The sequence below is a fragment of the Macrosteles quadrilineatus genome, unplaced genomic scaffold (assembly GCF_028750875.1).
Source record: "Macrosteles quadrilineatus isolate MER2022 unplaced genomic scaffold, UCM_ALF_1.0 Scaffold_9__3_contigs__length_116548681, whole genome shotgun sequence".
NCBI lineage: Eukaryota > Metazoa > Arthropoda > Insecta > Hemiptera > Cicadellidae > Macrosteles > Macrosteles quadrilineatus.
In genome coordinates, this window is record NW_026542602.1 from 90029356 (window position 1) to 90055814 (window position 26459).

At 34.1% G+C, this 26459-nt stretch overlaps 1 protein-coding gene across 1 annotated transcript; it reads left to right on the top strand.

Moving 5' to 3' along the window:
• Positions 1–214: 214 nt before the first annotated feature.
• LOC129002889 (uncharacterized) lies at positions 215–17425 on the top strand. Its single transcript, XM_054431000.1, has 5 exons — positions 215–290; positions 4316–4605; positions 7593–7801; positions 8981–9188; positions 10920–17425. Exons 1-5 carry the CDS (start codon positions 266–268, stop codon positions 11460–11462), a joined length of 1275 nt encoding a protein of 424 aa, XP_054286975.1. The 5' UTR covers positions 215–265; the 3' UTR covers positions 11463–17425.
• The last annotated feature ends 9034 nt before the right edge of the window (positions 17426–26459 follow it).

Sequence of the window (26459 nt, forward strand, 5' to 3'; positions counted from 1 at the left end):
GTTTCGTCCGTCGGTCGAATGAATCGTCCCGATCGTCCGTCGGTCTCGGTCCGTCCATTCCGTCCATTCCATGGTCCATCATTTCATTTTATTTTTGTTATTGATTGCGTGAGCGTGAGTTGAGCAGTGGATGGGAAATGCAGCAAATTGCAGCTGTAGTTTGGGGGTTAAATGTAAAGTTAATTTTAACAGTTGAATTTAATTAATTGGCTCAAAATCACTTGCATTTTATTAAATATATAAAGAATATACTCTAAGGAAAACTATGATAGCAATCTCTACGCTCGGAGGTAAAATAAGCTCAAACATATTTGTGACAGATAGCCTATAATTTGATTTGTGAAACTCAGTGGCCTAGTTTTGTTTGTTAGTTATCCAGACCATAGTTACACCTTCTTTTATATGGGTCAGTTTATTTTTTAACTGAACTCTCCAGTCTAAAAAAATATCTAAATACGAATGGACTTGGAAATACAAATCTATGCCAAGTCTAAAGTGTTTTGCTTAGGCTATTAGGCCTCAGAGTAGTTTATCATGTCCTTAACACTTAATGATTTTGAAGTATGGTAACTTTAACTTTTTAAGTAAGTCAAAGGAACTTTTTAAAGTTTAACTAAAGTTAACTATTAAACTTAATAAGTCAAACAATGAATAAACTTTGAATGAAACAATTGAATGATAAATATTTTTGTTCGGTTGTTTTTGACAACAGATACGGAAGTGTACCCATCATATCCCCATGTCACCAGTTTTTATGTCAACATTTTCGTAGGTTGATGTGAGCCACCGACATATTGCACTAATCTAAATAAGGGCCTAAGTTAGTCTAGACCTACTTATTTCTGTCGAATGCACACACTTTTTACCAAGTTAAACTGTCTTAAGTTACCGGTATAGCCTAGCAACTAGGCCTAAGTTAACTGTTGACTCCATCAACTTGGTCAGCAACAATAAATAAGTTTAAGGTAGAGAATAGGCTATCATTTTTAATTCTAGCACATTCTTTAACTGGCTCGCACAGTAAATTATGTTCTTTCAAAAAATTGACGTAAGCTGGTCCATATAAATGGGATGTCTACTTCAGTATCCAATAGTCAATTAATTAAGCTTAAACCACATAGTTATTGCTTTGCCTCTGTGGGTCAAAGTTCATACGATACCGGTTAAGACTATGGAAGGAAAAAATGGATCTTTTAAGTTCAGCTAACAAGAAAAAATATTTATCTATCTGCGTAGAATAAGAGTTAAGTTCCTTGGAAATTAAAACTAAGTGCACCTCCTAAAGTAAATGCTCAATAAGTTAATGGATCCACCTGTCCTCTATCATTCATCGGCTGCACTTTAGTTTAAACGTCCTACATTTAAGTACTCACATAGGCATACTTTATGTTTTGTTAAGGTTAGTTTAAGATATGTCTGATCTTTTTTTACAGAGGGCCAAGCTTATAATTTTATTTGGAAAATCACAAAATATTACAACATTTATAAATAACTTGCTGCAAAAGCCAGGAAAATTTGGCTTGTCTGCAGCTCATAGAAAAAAACTGGTTCTTGATAACAAACTAGTACTTTGTCCCTTGGTCAGTACACCTTTAAACCAAATTTCATCAAAATCGGACCAAAATTACCCAAGTTATCGCGTTTACGGACATATATAAATATATATATATATATGTACGTCTAGGCCTATAACATATATTTAAATTATAGGCCTAATGGTAATGGTTTTATAAATTATACATATATTAAAATTTGAAAGAATTGTGTTTTTGGCTTCTGGGGACGTCAAAATGAAAAAGTAAATTGGGTCCCGGGCCTAGGTCTTACCGTGCTACCTACGGTAATTTTTTACGGTAGCTATTTAGCTACTTCCCTATAGGGAAATTCGCTAAAAAGATATAAGATAAAAATCTAATAAAGGATTACTTACTAACTGAAAAAATAGTTCTGTTCATAAATTAAAATTATAAATGCCTCAAATTCTAACAAAAGGTGTATAGTTTAGAAGTAATCACATTCTAAGCAAAATCTTTGACAAAAATTTAGTGTCACCGGTGAGATTTGATCTGGTTACCTCATGGACATCAGCCGAGTACTCTATCCACTACACCTCAAACACCAATGGCTGCACTTTGTATCGTTGCGATAATGGTGTCCCCTAAAGAGAAGAGAGTGACGTCACGCCCCCCACTCCTTCGCAAAAGAGGTTCTCATTGGTTTTTGACCAGGACCCCGAGACACTAGTACATATTCACACCCTTCTCTATTTCCCCCCTACGCTATAAATAAAACATGTGATTGTAATTTCTTCCATTTGTTTTGATACTCTGTTTATATTTTGTTGTTATTTCGTCACTAGCATGACAACCCATAAGGCCCATGTTATTTTTTTTATTTCAGTTTAATTTTTGTGTTTATTTTGAGCCTATAAGGGATTCTGCACATCTACAGGAAAATATATTTCCAACAGTATGATGCGTAGTTTATCCCTGCGATGCACACAAGCTGAGAAAAGAAGTTTTAAAGAAACACGCTTGCCTAATAATATATAGCCTAGATTACCTACAATACCTTCACCTATTTTTACTTGTCTTAAATTGTGCACTATGCTATATCCATTTTGATTTTAAAACAATTAAAATTTCAGACACAGTTACATGTTACATTAACTTCAGTGAATTCAATTATGTCCAAAAATGCAAAACATTCATAAAAATAAACCAAAAACTAATCCCAATTTGTTATTATTGGCCTAATGTTAAGATGCAAAATTTCTATACCCGACTCATAGGCTATTGTCCTTCAAAATATGAGTTTTTAAATGCTTGTTTATTCAAAAAAACGTGTGCTCTATGTTTTTCACTATCAAAAATTTCCATATTATTTATAGGCCTAAATCAGGTTTAAGAACTAATATGTGTGAAGTACAACCAATTTTTACTTTATTTTACTTAATTGAGTCATTACTTCTATAACTAAAACAGAAAACTTAACTTGTTTCACTCTTTCTCACTCTAACTGCTCCATATTTATACCAGATAAACTTGTATCCTAGTTGTTTTCACTTCTTCTTTGCCGCAGTAAGTTTCTGTAGCAAGGTGATACATTCTCACTTGCATAATAAAATATTATAAATGTGAAAGTTTGTGTGTTTGTTTGAAGTTCAATCACGCATTAACTACTGGACGGATTGGGCTAAAATTTGGCATGATGATAGCTCACATTCTCGATTAACATATAGGCATATTCTTATCTCAAAAATCCTTTCGGGCTCCGCCCCAGTGGCTCTGTAGTTCCCCATGTTAACCTTAAGAGTATTCATCATATTTAAAGGGATTTAAAGAATTTAGTCAGCTGTTTCAACTAAAAAAAGTTGGTCCTATGATATGAAAAGGATTAAAAAGTTATAATATTTACCAACAGGGTGCAGCACTATTATTTTTTTGCATTTATGAAAACAGCTAATTTGAACTAAGCAGCAACAACAACTTTTATACACAATGAGAACTGTCATAGTAGTCTTGTTTACAGTTGTTTATGTTTTCACTGTAAATTTAAAGAATCAAATTTTATCAAACTGTGTTCTACCTCATTGCAAACGCAAAGCTTGAGTATAACTGTAATAAGCATTTTATACTTATATGCCAACCCCGTACGAAGGACGGGTACTCTGCTAGTGTATATATATATTTAAAACGCAAGTGACAGTGGGATTGCATCGCAGCTGGAACAGTGTATTGTGTACCCTCATTTACAGGTCCTCATTCTCCGTCAAATCCTAGGTCCTTTGTGAACCATGAGATGATTTTGACTATGGTGACCCTGTTCTTCCCTTTGATCTCCAGTCGATAGGCCAAGGGATCTCATACGCAGACCTTGTAGGGCCGGGCAAATAAATATCACGTGGAAGGTTGGCTCCTCAGTCCTCCTCCTCTCCACATTTCCTAGATAAGAGGCTTTCAACTTAAATTCCCATCTTGCGTAGATGTCCGCGGAATACCCAATGGCTGATGAAGCAAACCACCTTCCGCATGATCTTCCTATTCACCCAAGAGCATCTGCCACTATCGCATCTGTGTCTGATCTTGGTCGGTTACAAAGCTATTAAATCTAACATTGCCTTCTCGACTTGTATAGGCCTACCCTTTATTAATTAAACTTAGGCTTAAACTACACACCCTAAAGAGTTGGCATCATGTAGGATAAAAAATGAGTTGAAAATTGATAAGAACAAGATTTTTATCATATTTTGAGGTTTTGATTTTTTGTTTATCGAGTTATTAATACAGTATTGAAATGCTGTTTTATTTTCTAGATCCCTGCGGGATGATCCCTGTAATTGAGAGGATTTACCCCAAAGCCTCGGAGTTGTCTGAGATTCTCAATTACAACCCTTGTCCCGAATGTGGAGAAGTGTTTCACAATCCCCCCAATCTAGAAATGCATCTGTCAAAGTATCATGGACGAGAGAGCGCACGGCCCCCGCCACCCCCCTGCCCAGTCATCCGCCAGTACTACTGTCCAGTGGTGGGCTGCAAGTACAGTGGACACTTCAACCAAGAACTGGGCATCAAGTACTTCACACAGCACAAGTATTTGAAACAGGTCAGTTTACAATCTTACTAGGCCTATTAAGGCATAAGTTAACATATAGGTTAGGTTTGTATTAAGTTGTAATGTAGATAGGCTACTGTATTATTTGCATTAGGCATAGCTTTAAGTTTTAGTTAAGCTCCATTTCTTGGTTGTAAAAGTTTTTTAAACCTCCGATGCTCTAAATATCACCTTGGCACATCAGTTAATTTTTGATACACCTGGGCCCTTCTAATCCGATCCTCATTAATGCAAACTTTGGCTAACCCGAAACTCCTGTTTTGTTAAATAAATTAAAATCAAAACTAGGCCTTTGGTTCTGAAATAATCAATGTGACCGCCCAACTGGGAATTGTAGGCAAATGTTGATAACTGGCAAAATATCTGTTAATTGTACAAGAATTTTTTTTGGAACCTAAAAATGTTGAACAATCACCAGTTAGTTATGCTGGGGGCGTCCTTTTATTATTGATTAATATTATTGATATTGTATTGTTTTTCTTAAGATTGTTGTGAAATAAGAAGTTTGTGATTGCAGGAGATATTGATGCATATGTTACTGGGATAGCAATAGATGATCTTGCGGATCACTCCGTTGATTGGTGAAGACGATCACAGTGTCATTGAGATTGTGTAAAATGCCCTTAATAAGTAACTTAGTGATCGCTGGACCAATTAAGACTCACTAAGGCCGTTTTCAGCCATAAAAATAAGACAACATAATATCATTGACTATTAGATATTGAAGTTGTATTAATAGTCAAAGATAACATCAATTTTAGAATTGTGTGGTGTTCCCAGTTTCAAGAACAATTGATTAATTATGTAGTTTACCTTTTGTTTGCCAGGTTCTTGAAGAATGTTAGTACCGGTAGTATGTTTTAATGTTTATGTAAATACAAACTCTGCTCCTGATGATGCCATACATGTGATAAAATGTACATCGGGCGTCACATCAACATTCTTCAAGTACCTGGCAAACATAATGTAAACCTACATAAATGATTTTAAGATTAACGGAACAACAGGCCTAGTGTAGTACAGTAGACCCTCTCTAATCCGGCACTGCACCACTCCGGCACTCCAGTAATCCGGCGTCTTTTGACGGGAGGTCTTCCGCGATCGCGGCAAAATTCTGATTATCTCCCGCGGCCGTGTAGACATCATAATTCTCTCACGTGGTCATGAATACGTCATCATCGTCTTGCGCGATCGCGGCAAATTCATGAACATCGCCAGCAGACGTATAAACGTTATCATCGCCTCCCGCGGTCACGGAAACGTCATCGTCGTCAAGCACGATCGCGGCAAAATCACGAACATCGCCAGCGGACGTATAGACGTTATCATCGCCTCCCGTGGTCACGGAAACGTCATCGTCGTCAAGCACGATCGCAGCAAAATCACGAACATCTCCCGCAGACGTATAGACGTTATCATCGCCTCCCGCGGTCACGGAAACATCACCGTCGTCAAGCACGATCGCGGCAAAATCATGAACATCTCCCGCGGTCATGTAGACATTATTGTTGCCTTCCACGGCCGCAGCAAATATGTTATCATCTCCCACGGCCGTGTAAACATCATTATGTCTACTCCTGCGGTCACGGAAACGTCATCGTCGACTTGCGCGATCGCGGCAAAATCATGAACATCTCCCGCGGTCACGAAAACATCATTGTCGTCATGCGCGATGGCGGCAATTTTACGATTATCTCCCGCGGACGTGTAGACGTTATCATTGCCTCCCGCGAATACGTAATTGTCATGCCCGATCGCGGCAATAGCGGTTTCCGATCACGCGAACTTCGGAGACGTGTTTTAATTGCATTTTAAGTGTTTTTAATGATAACATTCCAGTAATCCGGCAGTATGGCGGTCCTATATCTGCCGGATTACTGAGAGTCTACTGTACTAGGAGCCCTATCCACCTACTGCTCTACAATAATTTGAAAGTTTATTGAATCTATTCTAGGAAGAAAACCATAATATATTATACCGTTTTGAGTGGCAAATTTTTCTAGCCTGTTGATTTTTATCTGCCCTAACTAGTTTAAAATAAAATACCCCTGCCGCAGCAAACCTGCACACTAAGTGAATTTCCATTTGCCTGATTAAATTTACACTAAAATGTCTCCTTAAAAATATCACATTTATTCCCTATTTAAATATAATTAGTTTAACGAGTACTTAGGTAGGTCTAATTAAAAAAAAGGGATAAATCAAACTCAGTTTACTAACATATTTTTGTATAATTTTTTTACATTTAACTTGTCACTTCAATAAGGTGACAAATTCGATGACAAATCTATGGAAAATATTTTACAGTTGGCTTTGTTCTATGAACCTTCACTTGCAGGGCTGGACTGGGACCTCTAAAAGGGGCCCTTCACTTAAAGGTAAATCGGGTGGTGCCAGCTCCCTGTGGGGTTTGGGAGGTACCCCCAAGGTCTGGAGGCTCTCCCCTGTAAAATGTTTTTGAGCTATCTTTCACCAGGAAATTGTATGATTTACTTGTGTGCTGAATTTTTAGCCTATAGGTTTTGTTAGTTCCATTACAAATTGTTCAAACCAGGAGGAGAGTGATTTTACCATTCTTTGCTATATCCTCACCCCACTACTCTCGGCACTCGGTGAGATGGAAGGGTATTCAGTGTTTGTGACCTTAAGTGGTGGTGCAGAGAAATGTTATACACCTGTTACAGTGTTATTCCGATCACTTACGACATTATCTTGTGTTGTAGTTGAATATCTTATATAAAGTACGCATTTATATTAAACATTTACTAGTTAGGCCTTTTACACAATTTAAAAAAAAATCTAAATTGTTAGGTTTTTAATTTACTGAAATACTTTTTAGAAAATATGTACCTGAGCCCTACATGCGCACCCGGCGAGCCAGTCCGGGCCTGCTCACTTGTAACTTAACTTGATATAACACCATTATGCAACTTAACAATCAGTCATAAAATTCAACTGTAGGGTATCTTCTTTTGCAGCATTATATAAAAGTTCACATGGAGAAAAAATTTGTGTGCGACCAGTGCGGTAAGGGGTTTGCTACGCTGCAGCTGAGACGACGACACCTGGAAGAGTGTGGGGTTAAGTTTGTGTGCTCGTGCGGGGCCGAATACAACACTATTGCTGCGCTACTCACCCACGCCTCGCGCAAACGACATACGTTCATCAAATCATGGTCGGCTGTCAGGTTGGTACTCTTAATTTACTAGTTTTTATGGAAAAGTATTTTAGGGTCATCTATTGATTTATGTTCTAAAATCGAAAATACCCCAGCCGCAGCAAACTTGCAGACTAAGTGAATCACCATGTACCTGATCATGGTATTACCACTAAAATATTTCCTTGGGAGCGACATGGTCTAGTGGTTAGACCGCGGGACTTCAGTCCCTGGTTCAAATTCCTCCAAATCACCAATGGATTTTATCTAAGTGATAATGCCGCAACCCCTAGGTCTAGCCTGAAGTATTCTAAAAAAAAGTAATCAAAAAATATAATGATAGCTTCATATAAATTATATACATTTGCCAAGTTTCATCCAAAAATATTCATAAACAAGCAAATTGCAAAAGCCTTATTCTCACAGAATATGCAATGACATGATTACAGCATTAAGCTTTAAGCATTAATTTGTTCGTTCAATATATGGTCAGGGTGTTCTTTGGATGCCTTGTATAACAAAGAAAAAAAAACTACAATGCATCCAAAGAACACCCTGACCATATATTGAACGAACAAATTTCATTCAGATCTAATATTATCTACAATACTGCCATTCATTTAAACCAAAACAAAACTGGTCCTGATAAAGGAGTCGGGGGGGAGGGGTAACAGCTGATGCTTGGACACACGACAGCAGTCATGACGCAACATCTGCGCCTGTCTCGTGTGTTCGTTACTTGGCCAAGTTCGTAAATTCGTGTCATTTAAATGTTTTTCGTGTATTATGTGTATATAGACATATTTATTTCGACAAGTTCATCTATGAATGAATGCTGTTTTATCTAACGTTCTACCAACAACCTGATGATGTACCCTAGTGGTATGAAACAGCTGTAGTTGTACTAACTACACACGGATCGTTCGACGCAAAAAGGTAAAATAAACCATTTTTATATTGCAATTTACGATCCAGAGGCTAACCCATCATGAAAAAAAAACAAAAATACTGACTGAGTTAGAGGTGAAATTTAACAGCCATTATAAAACTATTAATTCATGATAAATTAGGTTTGGAATCTCAAAATAATTATTAAGCTAGTAATAAATTAAAACTTAAAAATAAGCTAAAATACTGACTCAACGAGTTCTTGACTTGACTTGAGTACAACAATTAGTTGTTCTTACTAATGACACATTTTTCTGACAGGACTCGCAAGACCGAAAAAAATGATAATCTAGGACCTGTAGCAGCGGCTAAGCCTAGCGCGATACTGCCAAAGTGCGACTCAATGGTGGCCACGGCAGCAGTAGCCCTTGGTGGGGTCGTCCTTTCGAGTCACAAAAGTGTCGACATTGCAGTGCAGACGGAGCCTACCTCCCAACGGAGACGGAGGAACACCTCTCGGCAAACACAGGTCAGTCTGTCATCTGCCGCTTGAATATTGATAGTTTATAGGGTCACTGTTTGTTATAGCTATCATTATACAAAATTTGATGGTTTTATGTTTGTGGTAACATTAGTAATAATTTTTTTTGTGTGGAAAATTGTAATGTAAAAATGCATGGTGTGGGTTTGTGTTTGGAATAGGACCAATATTTTATTCCTTGTGTGTTGTTACTTATCAATCTTTTACTAGCCTTGTGTTATTAAGATTTTTTTTTTCGTTTTGAGGTCCCTAGAGGCCAAAAACACCATCCGTTCAAATTCATATATATATATATATATATAGGTATTTATATATTTATATATATGTGTCCGTTAGCACGATAACTAGAGCAATACCCCCGCCGCAGCAAACCTGCAGACTTAGCGAATTTCCATCTGCCTGATTAGATTTAAACTAAAATGTCACCTTAAAAATATCAAATTTATTCCCTATTTAAACAGAACAAGTTTAATGAGTACTTAGGTTTTCTGCAACAGGGAGGGTAAAAGTTTTTTTTTTTATGTAAAATATTAAAAGGTACTGTGGTTTAGTAAGAAATTAATGTATTTTCCAAATTTGATCAAAATATGTTCATAAACCAGCAAACTACAACAGTTGACTTATTCTCCATAAGAATAACATGGGAATTTTAATTTTCTCCGTCACCATTAGGCGCATAATAACGCTTCAACATACTAAATTATTTGTTTTTAAGCTCTACAAAATGGTTTAAAAAGAAATTGTGAAATTTTGTGTTTTTTGGGTCAAAAATGGGAAAACCTATTTTTACCCCATAAAACCCCCCATAATCCCCCGTTCCCATAGTCCGATCATGCTGGTTCCCGAACTCATTCAAGGTTATCCTGCCTTACACCTTCAAACCAAATTTTATCAAAATCGGACAAAAATTACTCAAGTTATCGTGCGGATGGACACACACACATATATATATATATAGATATATACAAATTTGAACGAATGGTGTTTTTGGCCTCTGGGGACATCAAAATGAAAAAGTAAATCGGTCCCGGGCTTAGGTCTTACCATGAGACCTACGGTAATAGCTACTTCCCTATAGGGAAATTCGCTAAAAATGATCCGATTTTGATGAAATTTGGTATAAACATGTAAACCTACATTTATTCGAACGAGTTCGCGAACCAGCATGATCGGACTATGGGAACGGGGGTTTACGTGGGGTTTTATGGGGTAAAAATAGGTTTTTCCCATTTTTTACCCAAAAAAACATAACATTTTGCAATTTCTTTCCAAACCATTTTGTAGAGCTTAAAAAAAGAGTATATTGAAGCGTTATTATGCGCCTAATATGGTTACGGAGAAAATTTAAAAAAAAATTTAAATTTAAAATTGCCATGTTATTCTTATGGAGAACAAGTAAACTGTTAGTTGTAGTTTGCTTGTTTATGAACATATTTTGATCACATGTGGAAAATGTTTTTATTTGTTACCTACTAACTATTAACATTTTACAAAAAAAAAACGTTTTACCCTCCCAGTTGCAGCAAACCTAAGAACTTGTTAAACTAATTCTATTGAAATAGGAAATAAATGTTATATTTTTAAGTAGATATTTTAGTGTGGATCCAATCAGGCAAATTGAAATTCGCTTAGTCTGCAGGTTTGCTGCAGCGGGGGTATTTTATACTGTTATGGTACAATAAGAAATACATTATATTAACTGACATAATATTTTCACAGACGGGTGAAAAAAGAACAAGAATATCATCGCAAACGCAGACAGTGGGAGATGTGAAGAAGAACATGAATCGCCGAAGGAAGAAAAGTATGGAAACTCAAACTAAGGTATCAGAGCCCACCTCTACTGTGACGAGCGAGGAGTCATTTGCTGTCAAAGACATCGGCCTGTGGCTCTGTTCAGGAACACAGACCTCTGCCATGTTTGATAGCTCAGAACCCCTGCCTACCCTGAGCGGTAATCTGTTTGACGAGACTGAGAACATCACCAACACAGACAAGTCCAGCTACTTCGACATAGACACCAATTCCACCGACAGGCTGTTCTCGTCAATTATCAAAAATGAAGACGACAGCAAATCCTGCAGTATCGAAACACAAACGGAGTTTTCTATAGAGTCTCTGTTTGAAAATTTCACTGATATTTCAAACATTGAAACGCAAACTCACGAGTTGTGGGATACCTGTACACAAACTTGCGACGACATTCTACTCGGGTTCTCGGATATTGAGACGCAGACCGATGTGTACGGTGATCGCCACTAGTTATTAGACTTAGTTACCTCCAAGTTACCATTCACTTGTCTAGTTGTAGTTTCGTGATCTGCACAACATTCTTTGTTAGTTTTAATCGATAACTTGTTGTATTTAACAGTTCTCAAACATATAATCCTGGGTGGATGATGTAATCACTATAAGTAAATCAAGTAACAGGATTCATGGTTTTTACTATACAGGCCTGTCTGAAAATAACTTGTCCCTACCATGCAAGCTTTATGCATTGATTAATTTTTAATAGATGTTCAATGTTTTGTTATTAATTATTGTTAACGCCTAGTCAGTTAATTCTTCGTTGGAAGTTAGTTTTTGGTGAAGGTAAGTTTAAGTGATATAAGAGATTATTGCAGAAAATTTTTAACACGATTAATATAAAAAGTAGTCAAGTTTACAAGTGTTGGCGCTTATTATTCCTGTTTCGGGTTTTCGCTGTGGTGGAATAATATAGTTGATGTAGCAAACTGTTAATTTTCTAGGCAATCTAAACTTATTTTTGATCTTGGTGCTATAAGTAGTTACATAATTGTTAGATGTGTATTTGTAGAAGTATTCTACTGGTAGTTCTTGTCAGTAAGTAGTTGTTAGTGTTGCATGTAGTAACTCCTTTGTTTGAAATTTATTGTTGGTGATGGTGAGTTAATGTTGTTCAAAGGTTTATTGTGGACATTTACCATCACGATGGTAAACAAACAATACAAAACGTTTCGAGATCTGGAATCTGATCCCGTCCTCAGGTGAAAAAACTTATCTTGCACATTACAACTTACAATTAACAATACACAAACGCCCAACTTAAGTTGGAATACACTAGAGAGAGTAGCAGTAAAAAAATATGCACTGTATAGCAGTCAAGTCATGATAATCTAGATAGTCTCTGTAGTGTATTCCAACTTTGGTTGGGTGTTTGTGTATTTTAGTTGTAATGTGTTACTTAGTAAAGTTTTTTCACCTGTGGATGGGATCAGATTCCAGATCCCGAAATGTTGTGTATTGTTTTTTACCATCGTGATGGAAAATGTCCACAATAAACCTTTGTACAACATGTAGTAACTATTATTTTACATGGACTGAATAGGCTATTCGTACAAGATAAAATGTAATTGATTCATATGTAATTAACACCCGCTTTTTATTTGAGGGTGATTTTCCATAAGTTGTTTCGAACACTTTAAGAGTTGCATCATTATATTGTGCTGTATCATGTAAAGGATTTTTAGAATTCTGTATAGTAACTAACTTATTTGTCGCTCTACTAAGGTATTTTCAAAGAAGTATTACAATGTTATTTAGTCTACTTTAAAATTTCCTCCTAAGAAGCTTAGTGATAAACACATTTAATAAACCTATTCTATTATAGATGAAATACACAGTTAACAAAATTTACTTCACTTGTTGGTTGCAGCTAGTATTCACATTGCGATAGAAATTCATCTATTTGTGACGGAAAATGGATTGGAGAAGTATCTGTAAGTAGGCCTAATTGAAATTAATATTCCAATTGTTCATTTTTATGGAAATAGTTATTTGTGTAACTAGTGTGCGAAGAGACACTTTGCTGCACATGAGAGAAATGTGTGGAAAGTTTCTCGAGTGCAGCAAAGGCACTTTGCCCGCGGTTACACATTATATTTTTCCTACAGTTCCTACAAAGCATATGAATAATTAGTCTTTCAAATACTAAACAACACGTTTTAGGTTAGATAAAATCCAAGCGTTAGAACGAAATGGGAAACAATGCACCAGCTGATTGTAGTCGTAATATCTTTAAGTGTTGTCGACTTATTTTCAAGCGTACACATAATGCGTGCCTAACAAAAGCACACTGTTTTGCGTTGTTTGGTTGGAACACTGGAGTGCCGAAAAAGAAATGAGTGCGGCAAAAGTAAGTAAATGCAGCGATTAGCTACTTCGCGTACTATAATCAGTGCAAGGAAGCCTGAGTTATCTGGTAACTGTGGGAAAATAAAGTTTATTTTGTTTTTTTCATCACCTTATTTGATTTAATTTCATTTCTTACTACAATAAAAATGTTAGTTTTAATATGATTTACATTTCCTCGGTCCTTCTTAGAAGAGGCAAACTTGTGCTTCAAGTGTTTCAACTGATATATAGTGTCATAGCTACATAATCTATTTTCAGTGAATTTCCCTATATGGAAGTAGCTATTACCGTAGGTCTCCTGGTAATTTTTTTTTATCTCAGTTAAACCGTACACAAAATAGTAAAAATACTCTTGTAGTTTGAACTACTCCTTGCCTCTGCCAGTATTTTTATTTTGTTACTTTGAATTTTGATGCATAATGTGTTTTTATATATTTATTTTGTTTATTAAAATTATGAAATTTACTGAAATAGAACAAACCTCTCTGGTGAAAGTTTACAAATAATGAAGCAAAATACTTTTTTAAGGCAAAAAAATAGCATTCTAGCGGCTTGGTGATATAGGAATATATATTATTACAATTCAATTTTGCCAAGATCGCATAATTTTACAGTTGTAGATAGTAAATTATTACTGTAATGTTGTAAATATTTCAGATAAAAATTGTATACATAAAATCTTCTATAGCTATTTCTCAAATAATTTACTTCAGTGAAAGTAATAAAATAAGCTAAGCTTAATTTAAAATGTTATTTTTTACATTAATCTTTTACTTCTCGGCCAGTTCTAGTCCTCGCCACCCTAACTTTTGAGGCAGCCCAAGGACGCACACCGTATATCTAGTGCGGCCTTGGGCTGCCTCAAGTTAGGGTGGCGAGGACTACCCCATTTGCTTATACTTTTCACAGCTTAAAATATTATGTGCCTAATATAAGTTTGTACTTACTTTGTAAGATCATTTACAATATTCAATTCTGGATCTCATAATATTTAAGATGAATCTACTATTTTTATAGTTTATATTTATTTATTTTGTAAGTTATTTAGTGTCTATTAGTTTATATATATACAGTATATAATACTTTTTTCTGCTGGTGTTTTGTCTAAGAAAACTCAAGGTCTAATGTAGATTTAGTGTTAAAAACCATCAGTTTATCTGTGGTAAATATTAATAAAAAAATAATGTTTTTTTTTATGTTATGTCAGATCACACATTATTATTTACAGTTTAGCAATTTTAGAAATGAATTAATGAGAATAAAATGTATTAGGAACAATTTTGAGGTTTTGCTAACTTAGGCTATCTGAAGAAAAATATCTTAAAAATATAGCCTAACCAAAGGATTAATTAAGTACAACCATAGATAAAACATACTCCCTTAGTAGATTTCTCATCCTAATGGAACAGCTGAAGACAATTTTATTGTTAGTTCTGTACGGTTTATGTTAGAGGTCGTGTTTTGTTTACAATTTGTTTCCCGTTAATACAGTCATCTAAAACCTCGTTTAACCAAATAATACGATCTAATCATAAACAATAAATTGTCCCCTAGTTATTTAACCAAACAGTAAAGCACAAATCAAGAAATTAACCCTAAAATAATATAAACAAAATTTCGTCGACACTAGCGCCCAGTGTGGCGTACATGAACTAGACATGAAAAACGAGCTTCAAAATTTACAATGGGATGAGAAGTCTACTTGTGTTGGTTAGTCTATGGTACAACTAACCATGAAGTGTGTTTGGTCCAAATCACACATTAGATAAACTGATTGTTTTATTGTTCTAAGTTGTTGTGTTCATATTTATAAATACAAATAGTTATATAGTTTAATTTTAGCAAATTTCCCATATAGGGAATATGGTATTACCGTAGGGCTATTGGTAATACTTAGAGCCGGGACCGATTGAATTTTTTTGTTGTGAGGTCTACAGAGGCCAAAAACACCCTCTGTTCAAATTCACACACACACACACATATATATGTGTGTCCATTAACGTGATAACTCAAGCAAAATCGTTTATATTTTGATGAAATTTGGTACAAACATGTATCATTTGTTTACATACAAACATTTGTTTGAACGAGTCCGTGAACCAGCATGATCAATCATGCAATGGCTAACAGGGACTAACACTATACGGGGTTTTATGAGGTAAAAATTGTTTTTCCCATTTTTAACCCTCAAAACATAAGATTTTGCAATTTCTTTCTAAGCCATTTACTAGAGCTTAAAATAAAAATAACTTAGTATATTACAGCGTTGTAGTTTTCCTACAGAGATAATTCAAAAAATCTATATCTATAAAAGAGGAACTATGTATGTATAAGCATTATAACTATGTATGTACCTTATTTATGGACTCCGAAACCACTTGACAGATTGTTATGAAACTTTCAGGCATTATTATGCATTATTCTAGGATGGTTTGTGTGAATTTTGGGGCATATCCGTCAAAAGGGCTCCGCCCCAGAGGGTTTTAATTGGGCCAATGTCAAATTGTAAATTAAAAATGTCCATGTTATTCTTATGGAGGATAAATGAAATTTTGTAGTTTGCTTGTTTATGGATATATTGTTGTCAAATTTAGCAATTTTGTTTATTTCCTACTAAGCTATCAACATTTCAATAAGAAAACACACTTCATTACCTTCCCTGTAGCAGCAAACCTAAGTACTCATTAAAATTAATGTTATTTAAATAGGAAATAAATCTGACAATTTTAAAAGAATATTTTAGTAGAAATCCGGTAGGTAAATGGAAGGTTTGCTGCGGCAGGGGTATTTGTTATAACTGCAGCCGAAAGTGGGAAAATACCACTGCAGGTTTTTGAGATTTGACTTCAGTGTATATTTTTGGGGATTTTCAACTGAATGTGCCATTCAAGCAGACATTATAATGTTACTTATTTTTTTGTAAGTTTCCCTCTACTCAGACTTTGAGATACCGAGTGTATAAAAATTTGTAATGTATGGTAAAACTAAAACTTCAAGAAATGCTCTACAAACTGAGCTTTTATTTTAAATCATCGGATGTTTGAATTACCAAGAGTAGACTGTACTCTTAAAAAAACAATATGCGATTTTAAAAGCTGTACCATTGTGGAACAAAACATAATTATTAATTCTTCATGAATTTAAATACTACCTATCAATTTACTAGATAGCATTGTACAGTATAACTGAACTATCAATATAAATATAACTTATCTATCTACATTTACCATTGACTATTGGGTACTGAAGTAGTTGTATTAATAGTAAAAGATTGTACTTAAAATATTTTTCTTCTTTCCTTTCTAACACGATAACTACTCTTCTAATCACATAAAAATTAGATTAACGTGAATTCATTGTACTTAGACGTATAGACATATTTTATGTTGTATTCTCGTTAATACACCAAAGTTCTGCTAATTTGAACGTCCGGACAATCCAAACCACCTGTTGGGGAGAAAAGATTTCTGTATTTCAATTAAAACAAACTAATGTGTTCTGAAATATGAACCAGGATCTTCACCCAACTGGAGAACTGGAGACTGAGAAAACCAGGAATTGTCTTTGAATTTTGTTTTTAACGATCGCCAACACATGGTAGCATCAATGTGTCCGTTCATCAATGACATTCTGTTTGGTCTCGTTTAAAGCTGCCATGTTCTAAGAAGAATATTATAAGAAGTGATCAGTGATCATAGGTCCATGATTGCGGGAAACGATCACAATGTTTTCTTGACGCAGGAGACGATCACGATGTTGTAATCCCATGAGCAATATAAGAGCATTTAACAAAAGAGAGCTACATAAAAATACATAGTTTTGAGTTGTTGTGTAATTTTACAGCTAATGCAAATAGGGTCTCGTCCCAGTTTGTTCAGATTAGCTGGACTCTGCTGTATTTAACACGTCAAAGGTGTTTAATGTATATTGTATTGTATAATTATTGGTAATTGTTGATACATATTTTTTCTTCAGATCATTGTCATATCAGCTGATTTGATTTCCATTTCTGTGCCAACTTTACCGCTCATAAACTCCGTCCTATCCAGCTGTTCCTGATTCAATAAATGGATAACAATATTTTCAAATTGTAGTTATTTATGCCATAATATATCCTATTTAAATTCTTCAGGTTATCAATGACTTATTTAACTGGTTTTATATTTGTAACTTATCCAGACAAGTAAATAAGGTTTCGTAATTGATTTTTGAGATTTGGGTTTTAGCGAATTTCCCTATAGGGAATAAGCTATTTAAGTTTTGGATTATAGGTTCAACATTTTTGGTTTCAACCACCACCAACCTACTGCATTGAAAATACTTGACAATGTATGCAACAAAATAGCTCATTGACTTGTCTGGGTATGTGGGTACGAGCCCATGCCTCGCCTACAATGTTCCTGGTTCGATTCAAGGCGATATTGATTCTTGACTCTAATACCACTTATTCAGGCCAGTTAGTTTCTCAGCCAGCTAAAAACATGCAACAGTAGATATTATTTATGAAAAATGAGTTTTGTTTTATAGAGAAGCCCATTTGTCAATTTGAGAGTATCATTTATTTTATTTTTGTTAACTTCAAAAATAAAATAACTTTAGATAAATCATAAAACGCTGAATTTTACAGTATAAATAACCCCTTACACCCATTTAAGACGTATGTTCAATTGATTTTAGTTTCCAACTGAATGTTTATTTAAATGCATAGCATCCATTGGTGGCAAGGGGGTGGGATTAGAGCGTCTTTTAGCCTTCCCAGATTTTCTAGGTGTATAATAATATTATTTTATACCCAACTAGCTAAGTCAAAGTCAAAGATTTTTATTGCCTTTAAACACATGTGTGCAATTGACAAAGTCACAAGCATATAATGTATGTAAATAGCCTATTCTAAGTAAACGGTACATTGAAAAATAGAAAATTTATAGATAAAAGCAATAACAAAATATAAAAACACCAGGGAATGACATATCAAACGATTAATATAAAATCTGAACAATACCCCCGCCGCAGCAAACCTGCAGACTAAGCGAATTTCCGTTTGCCTGATTTGATTTTCAAATAAATCTATTCAAATAACATTAGGTTTAACGAGCACCTAGGTTTGCTGCCTACAGGGTAATAAAGTGTGTTTTTTAGTAAAATATTAATAGCTTAGTATAAAATAAATAGATTGGGCAAGTTGATACAAATATATGCATAAACAAGCAAATTACAACAGTTTACTTATTCTCCATAAGAATAACATGGGAATTTTTAATTTACAATTTTCTCCGTCACCAATAACCATACAAAAACACTTCAATATGCTGAATTATTTGTTTTTTTAAGCTCTTCAAAATGGTTTTAAAGGAAATTTGGGAAATTTTATGTTTTGAGGGTCAAAAATGAGAAAAACCAATTTTTACCCCATAAAACACCGTTCCCATGGTCCGATCATGCTGGTTCGCGAACTCGTTCGAATAAACGTAGGTTTACACGTTTGTACCAAATTTCATCGAAATCGGATAATTTTTGCTCGAGTTATCGTGCTGACGGACACATATATATATATATATATATATATGAATTTGAACGGATGGTGTTTTTGGCTTCTAGGGACATCAAAATGGAAAAGTAAATCGGTCCCGGGACTAAGTCTTACCATGAGACCTTCGGTAATAGCTTATTCCCTATAGGGAAATTCGCTAAAAAGTGCTAATGTCACAAGCTAAAAATTCATCAACAGTATAAAAAATATGTTCTCTTAACCATATTTTCATCTTATTTTCAAACTGTTTTGAAGTTATATTCCACATGTTTTCTGGCAGTTTATTAAATAATTTAATTTTCAAACATAACTGTTTCTTGTTTTTTCCAACCGTACAGAGATTAAGTTAAGAAGATAGTTTTTCCTCGTTTGATAGTCATGTATTTCTTTTCTAACAGACAATTTACAAATAGAATTCTTAACATCTCAATTAACTCAATTAACAACAATGAAAAAGTTGTTGGAATATTTTTGGATTTTTCTAAAGCTTTTGATAGTGTCTCACATGATAAATTACTTGAAATTCTTCATGGCCTAAACATAAATAATAAAGAATATAATTGGTTCAGATCATATTTAAACAATCGGAAACAATGTGTTGAAATTCGACATACCTCATACTATCCAAATTGCAAATATGCATACACCCAAAATGTCTTGTCCAACTTTAAAACAGTAAAGTATGGTGTCCCACAGGGATCTATACTGGGTCCCTTGTTGTTTCTTTGCTACATAAGGGGGTTTCCAGGAGTTGTAAATGCTGGAGGATCTGTATGTCTGTATGCAGATGATACAAACATAACAATTACAGGTAAATCTCAAGAAGAAGTGGAACTAAAGTCTTTTTTAAATTTATTGTCAGTAAATGAATTCACAAATAACAAAAATCTACTAATAAATTCAAATAAATCTAATATTTTATCTTTCTCCACAAGGCAATCAAGATTAAAATTACAACCAGATATATATATCTTAATGGTTCAAAATTAAATCAAGTGGAGCACACTAAATTTCTTGGTCTAATATTAGACCAGCATTTAACCTGGGATGAGCATGTGAAACATGTGGTAAAAAAATCTACAGCTGGTATTTATGCTTTGCGACAAATGTCCCGTGTCTCAAGCATTGAAACTCTTAAAACTATTTATTTTGCTTTGATAAATTCACATATAGCTTATGGAATAGCTTTATATGGTGGTACCACAAAAAAAAACCTAGACAAAATTCTACGTCAACAGGAAAAAGCTCTTAGAATTATCTTTAGTATAAAAAACAGAGAATCAGTTAAAAAATATTTTTCTAAATTGGGTATAATGACCATCTATGATTTATACATTTTTGAAACTATTCTACATGTAAAAAGTTCAGATTATCAAACTAAAAATTTCCACAGTTACAATTTACGAAACACCAGGCATGTAGAACAACACAGATTGAAGTTATTTGAGAAAAAAACCAGTTTCATTGGCAAAAAATTTTTATTTAGCCTACCCAAAAATATTTTTAATGAACATAATTACAGTAGCTTTAAAAAACTACTGAAAAACTATTTGCAATCTAAATCATTATATTCAATAGAAGAGTTTTGGAATTTAAATGATTAGAAATATGTTATGTTATGATTTATGTTTGTAATCTATTATTTAGGATACTTGTATACCTAATTTTTTGCTTATCTTTTCCTTTCTGTGACGCAATTCATGTATTTGCTGTAAAATACTTGACGAATAAAGATGATTTGTATTGTATTATTGTAACATCCATCAGGCAGCAGTAAATGTACAAATTTGGAAGAGTCATTATTTTAAGCTCTTTGAATAAAGGAACACATGACTCCCTATCTGAAACATTTTTAATGACTCTTACAGCTCTTTTTTGCCACTTAAAAGCCTCTAATGCATTACACGAGTTGCCCCATAAAGTTATGCCATACTTTAAGTGAGAATGAAAAATAGCATAATAGGCAGTTATCAGCATGTTTTTGGTTACACAATCTTTCAACTTTCTAAGAAGGTGAATTACTAGACAGTTTTCTACACAACTGCTCGACATGAGTTTCCCAACTTAACCTACTATCAAGATAAATACCTAACAACTTAACAGGTTTCACATCTTTATAAATAGAAAAGTCCAAAGAAAAGATAATTTTTTCAGTCTTTTTCCCATTAACAATTAAAAGATTAGAATGAAACCATTCCATTGCTACTTCTAAGGCTTGGTTCTCAGTTCTTATTAGATCATCTAGGTGTTTTTTACTGTTAAGAAGTGTGGTATCATCTGCATATAACACTGTGGTACAAGGAATATTTGAAGCAAAATCGTTCACAGCAATAATAAATAAAAGAGGTCCAAGGACTGATCCCTGAGGCACGCCCATTAATATCGTTCTAAAGCCAGACTTATCACTGCCCTGTACCACCATTTGTTCTCTACGACTCAAGTATGATTTAAATAAATTAAGTTCTTTACCTCTGATACCATAGTGAAACAGTTTGTCTAGCAGTAGCTCATGATTCATGCAATCAAAAGCTTTAGTAAGATCTATGAGTAAGGCAGATGATAACAGCTTATTTTCTAAGTTTTCTAACACTGTTTCTATCACATTCTCTACTGCTTTTACTGTATTTTTACCTTGCATGAAACCATACTGTTCCTCACAAAACAAATTATTAGTCACAAAAAATGTATCAAGTTGAGCCTTAATACAGGATTCAAAAACTTTACTTATTATAGGAAACAGAGATATTGGTCGGTAACTAGATGGGCTCAACTTTTTATCCTTTTTATAGACTGGTATCACTTTTGTTACTTTTAGCACTTGCGGATATATACCCTGATCCAAGATCATATTAAACAGTAAAGTCAACGGTGTCACTATCACCTGACATATTTCCTTTAGAACTCTATTTGATAAACCATAGTAATCTCCACTACATGATGAACTTAAGCTAGTAACAACTTTAGTCACATCTTTACCTTCAATTGTTCGCCAAACTAGATATTTATTCAAATCTCTTTTCCTTTCAAGGACAAAATTATTCACTAATTCTACTGCCTTGTCATGGGATTTATTCTTATCACTAATAACATTTATACTACTTAAAATATTAACAAAATAGTCATTAAAAGTATCTGAATCAATTAATAAATTTTCTTGCTTAGTGACCTTACAATTTGACTCAGTTTTTATTAAAGCCCATGCAGCTTTACATTTATTTGAGGAATTAAAAATGTACTTTTCATTTGTAACTTTTTTGCAATAGTTAACTTTGTGTTTGTACCTTTTTTTTACATCTATATATTCTTGTTTGAAGATATTTTTATTTTCTGTGCCCAAGCTATTTTTATATCTATCATAAAAAGCATTTACATACACTTTAAAGCTCTTCAATTCTGGTGTATACCATTTTAAGTAAGGCTTTTTTCTAGTTTTCACTTTAACTTCCTTAACTCTACAGCATTCATTATGAATTTACTACATACTACATAACTGCGTCCAGTCAATTTGTGACAATTTACTTTTTAAATTGAAAAGTGCTTCAGGTGTCAGTTCTCTGACTTTCTTAGTCAAAACATTATTAGGCATCACACTTTCCACAGAAATTTCTTTAAATTAAGCATATACCCCCGCATGATCCGATAAATGAGGTTCTATTACACAACAAATTGTTTTCTTTCTATCAAAATTACTTACAATATTATCTATGCATTCCCCCCCCCCCCCCCCCCCTAGTCGGTTCCTAATTCAACCAATACATGTCAAAGGATCGCAATAAATTCAAAAATGATTCTCTTTCATGTGATTTTGACAAAATGTCTATATTAAAATCAGCTGAAATAATATGCTTCGACCCAGAAAATTTTCCACATAAGTGTAACAAAAACGATTCAAATAGATTAAAAAACATACTAATATTAGAATCAGGAGTTCTATACAAAGTGGAAACAACTACATTATAATTTGGTAACAAAATGGCAGTAACTTCAAAAATGCTCTCACAATAGAATTTTTTCACATCTATAGCTTGAACCTCAATCCCATGCTTTACAAAAATAACACTTCCACCCCCTCTATTCAGTGAGTTATCCCTAGCACAAAAATTACCCAAGTTGTACCCAGCAGGCATATACAAACGGGATTCTTCTTCAAACAACCAGTGCTCATTTATCGTTAAAATATCACATCTTAAACTACTTAAAAAAAATATCTATTAAATTTAACTTATTTCTCATTGACCGGACATTACAGTGATATATACTAAAGTTTGTTGGTGAGAGTTCTATGGTTGACGGTCTAGTGTTGGTGGTGAGTCGTTTCCCAACAAAGACTCGGTGCCAGGTGGGAGAGGTTGTTCTTCATTTGGACTCGCTGGATGATTTTCCGTCTTCCTTGCCGTCACAGCCTCAGATATCTTTTCAGAGAGCCATTTTTTCCTGGTTATTTCTGGTTAAGGTGAAGACCCTGACGTGTGTGCGAATGTCTTCCAGCATTGCTCGCTTCCACCAAGATGACATTGCTGTATTTTTCACTAAGTTCTTTTAATCGCTGGTTAGTTTTTCTTACTTCTTTGTTAACACAAGACCAGTGTGGTAAGTCATACCTGTTAGGCAAATCCACTAACAATACTCTTGTCTGTTTAACTGTGTCCAGTGTCGAAGTAATGCCATCAATAACTTCATCTGCTTCGTTACTCGCAACATCATTAGTGCCACAGAGTAATACTAAGGCATCATCTTTGTTGAGACTAGCTTCCTCAATATTCCTCTTATCTAGTACCTGTTTTGTTCTTCCACCTGGTTTAACATAGCCTATTGCTTCATACTCATGTTGTGATTTGTTGATGTTCCAAGCTAAATCTCTGCCATGGCTATCAGCACAGATCAGCATTTTCTTAATTTTTGTTTCACGCTTATCAGTTTGTACATTATGTATTGCAGCAATTGTGACGTCAGGCGTTTCCTCCTCATCAATACTTAAAACTTCAAAACGGTTTTGTATAAAACTGGGTTTCATGTTTTTAGTCTGTTTATCAGAATTTACCCTAGACGAGTTATTTCCCTTAACAGCCATAGCAAAGGATTTGTTTTTATTTTTTTCAGATCTCCATCTACTGTTTGTTTTATCCCCAGAAACAGGGGTGCAGTATGCAAGAGGGCGGCTATGTTGCAGATCCACTGCATTGGATCTCAAAGCTCGCAGTCTGTTAGAGCCGTTTTTAGTTTCAACACTTAATAGTTCTATCTTTCTTTCTAGCATTATTATAGTTTCCTCTTTTTTTATTAACATAGTTTCAAGCTGAAAGTTATGGCTCTTTAGCTGTTTTGCTATTATGTTAGCCTCGCTTAAATCCTCATTTAGTGTTTTAATGATCGCATTCTGTGTTTCAAGTTCCTGTGTTAAATCTTTATTAATGTCTGTAACTTCCCTTTCGAGTCCCAGTGTAACATCAAGAGAGACACATTTTTCACAGATCCATTTTTTATTTGATTTAGCCAGATTTTGAAAATCTTCCTCAGAAAGTGAAGTGCACTTTAAATGGTACCACTGTGAACATAATCCCCGACATAACACTGCTTTACTGGACTTACCGACATTTTTCATACATTCTTTACATGGATACTTAGTAGCTTTAGTTCTGATTTTTATTTTTAAACCTGATGAATATTTTCAATACTGTTAGTTGTATTTTATTGCTGCAGTAAATCTAGAGTAAAATGCTAATCTTAAAGTAATCAGTTGTCAGAAACCAAATTAATTAACAATTTAAACTAAATTTACCAAATATCAGTGTCCCAAATATCAATTCCAGTCTAGGAAGTAAAGATTGTTGGTAAACAAACTGATAATCACTTATAGTGGTCCCAAGGACCACCAGCTTGTTGTCTATAGTCCAGAGGTCAGGACTCCTTATCTCTGTCCAGTTAATTATGATACAGGAAATATACCTGTAGTTCAAGGTAAAATATTTTGTAAAACCCTTATTATCTCTTTGAATATTTTGAGATAGTAATGTCTACTCACATACTTTTACACCTGATAGAAAACTTAACACTTTGGTATAAATCACAACTCAAACAAGCTGAAAAACACCACTATTTTTATGCAAAAATAAGAGAGCACACTTTTTAGCTGTTCAGTCACTCAGTCCTCCCCCACCAACCAATTAAAACTTATGACAAGATTATATAGTTTTCATTAATAATCATTGATATTGGTTATTAGTCCCTTGATAATTTGAGCTGGCTGATTCTCTCCATCAAAAAAATCATGGCCTTAAATATTAGTATAATTTAGTTTCATATTAAAGAACAGTATAACATAGAATTATTCTATATCGTACTAAACAAATATAAATAATTAGTACTGTTCCTATTATACGATTATTGCACCAAACGCCCCTTATTACCAGAAGACTGGCAAGTGATGACAAAACGCAGAACTCAAATAAACACATCTTGCCAAACTTTCCCGACAAAGCGTCTGGCTGTCTCCAAATAACTAAAGTTCACTCTACTCTAGCTTTACTTATGGTACTTTATGGTCTCTCGAAAGTCCGACCTTTTGATAAATCAGGGCAACCAGCTGCCCGTTTAAGCTGGGATTTCAAGGAAACATAATATAGCGATACCATTGACTATTGGATACTGAAGTTGTATTAATAGTCAAAGGCGATACCAAGTTATAAACAGACAAAATTACCACAGAGAAAAAAAAACTGTTGATTTTAAATATGTATTTGTTTTCACTAGCTTCTACTAATAAGGCATCAATTTTGAAAATGAGAGGCATAATTTGTCAGATATTCTTTATTAAAAATAGTTTTTATTCTTGTGCTGTGTATGGAACAGTATTAGCTTCTATAACTGTTTAAAATTTAACTAAACTTACTAATTTAATTGCAATTTGTAAATCACTCCTGCATTAAAAAATTAAATTAAAGGAAAGATTTTTACTCATGCCGTTTACACTATACAGCTAAAATGTGGAAAATATTTAACACTGAAATAGCGTTTTATATAGTAATAACTATGAACCAAGGTAGTGCTCACCAACTCTTTAGGATTTCAACAATAAAATTATTTTTTATCAAACCCATAGCAAAAGATTCAGAGTGATTTCTGATATCAATTAAGTTGCTTGCATTTTTATAATCAAAACTTTTCAACAGTTTTTTCATTCAATTTGATCTTCGGGATGGTTTTCGAGTTCGTCCGGTGAGTAAAAGTTTTTAATACATTTTATCTACAGTTCAAGTTTGCCCCCTTCATTTAAAGTATCAACTACATTATTACTGTCTTGTCCTTGGCGTGTTACACTTGCTTGTATTTTCCTTGACCATGGGAGTGTTTCCTAAGGTTTGGTAAGGTTATTTTATGATCAAATACTTTAATTTGAGTAAGGTTTGCTTGCTGGCTTGTGTATATATATTTGAATATTCTTGTTTGAGTGAATAGAGTGTGATTAAGTAGTAAATATATTGGTTTGTCTACTTAAGAATGTAGTTGTAAGTAGGTACCTTTTTTCTTAAAATTAACAATTCAGAAACTTTCATTACCAAACAAATAAAATCACG

Bases quoted from the DNA above. Each gene is read 5' to 3' on its own strand.
- LOC129002889 (XM_054431000.1), top strand. From the start codon at position 266: ATGATAGCAATCTCTACGCTCGGAG. The intron at 291-4,315 runs GTAAAATAAGCT...TTTATTTTCTAG, and splicing joins AGCAATCTCTACGCTCGGAG to ATCCCTGCGGGATGATCCCT. The intron at 9,189-10,919 runs GTCAGTCTGTCA...ATATTTTCACAG, and splicing joins ACACCTCTCGGCAAACACAG to ACGGGTGAAAAAAGAACAAG.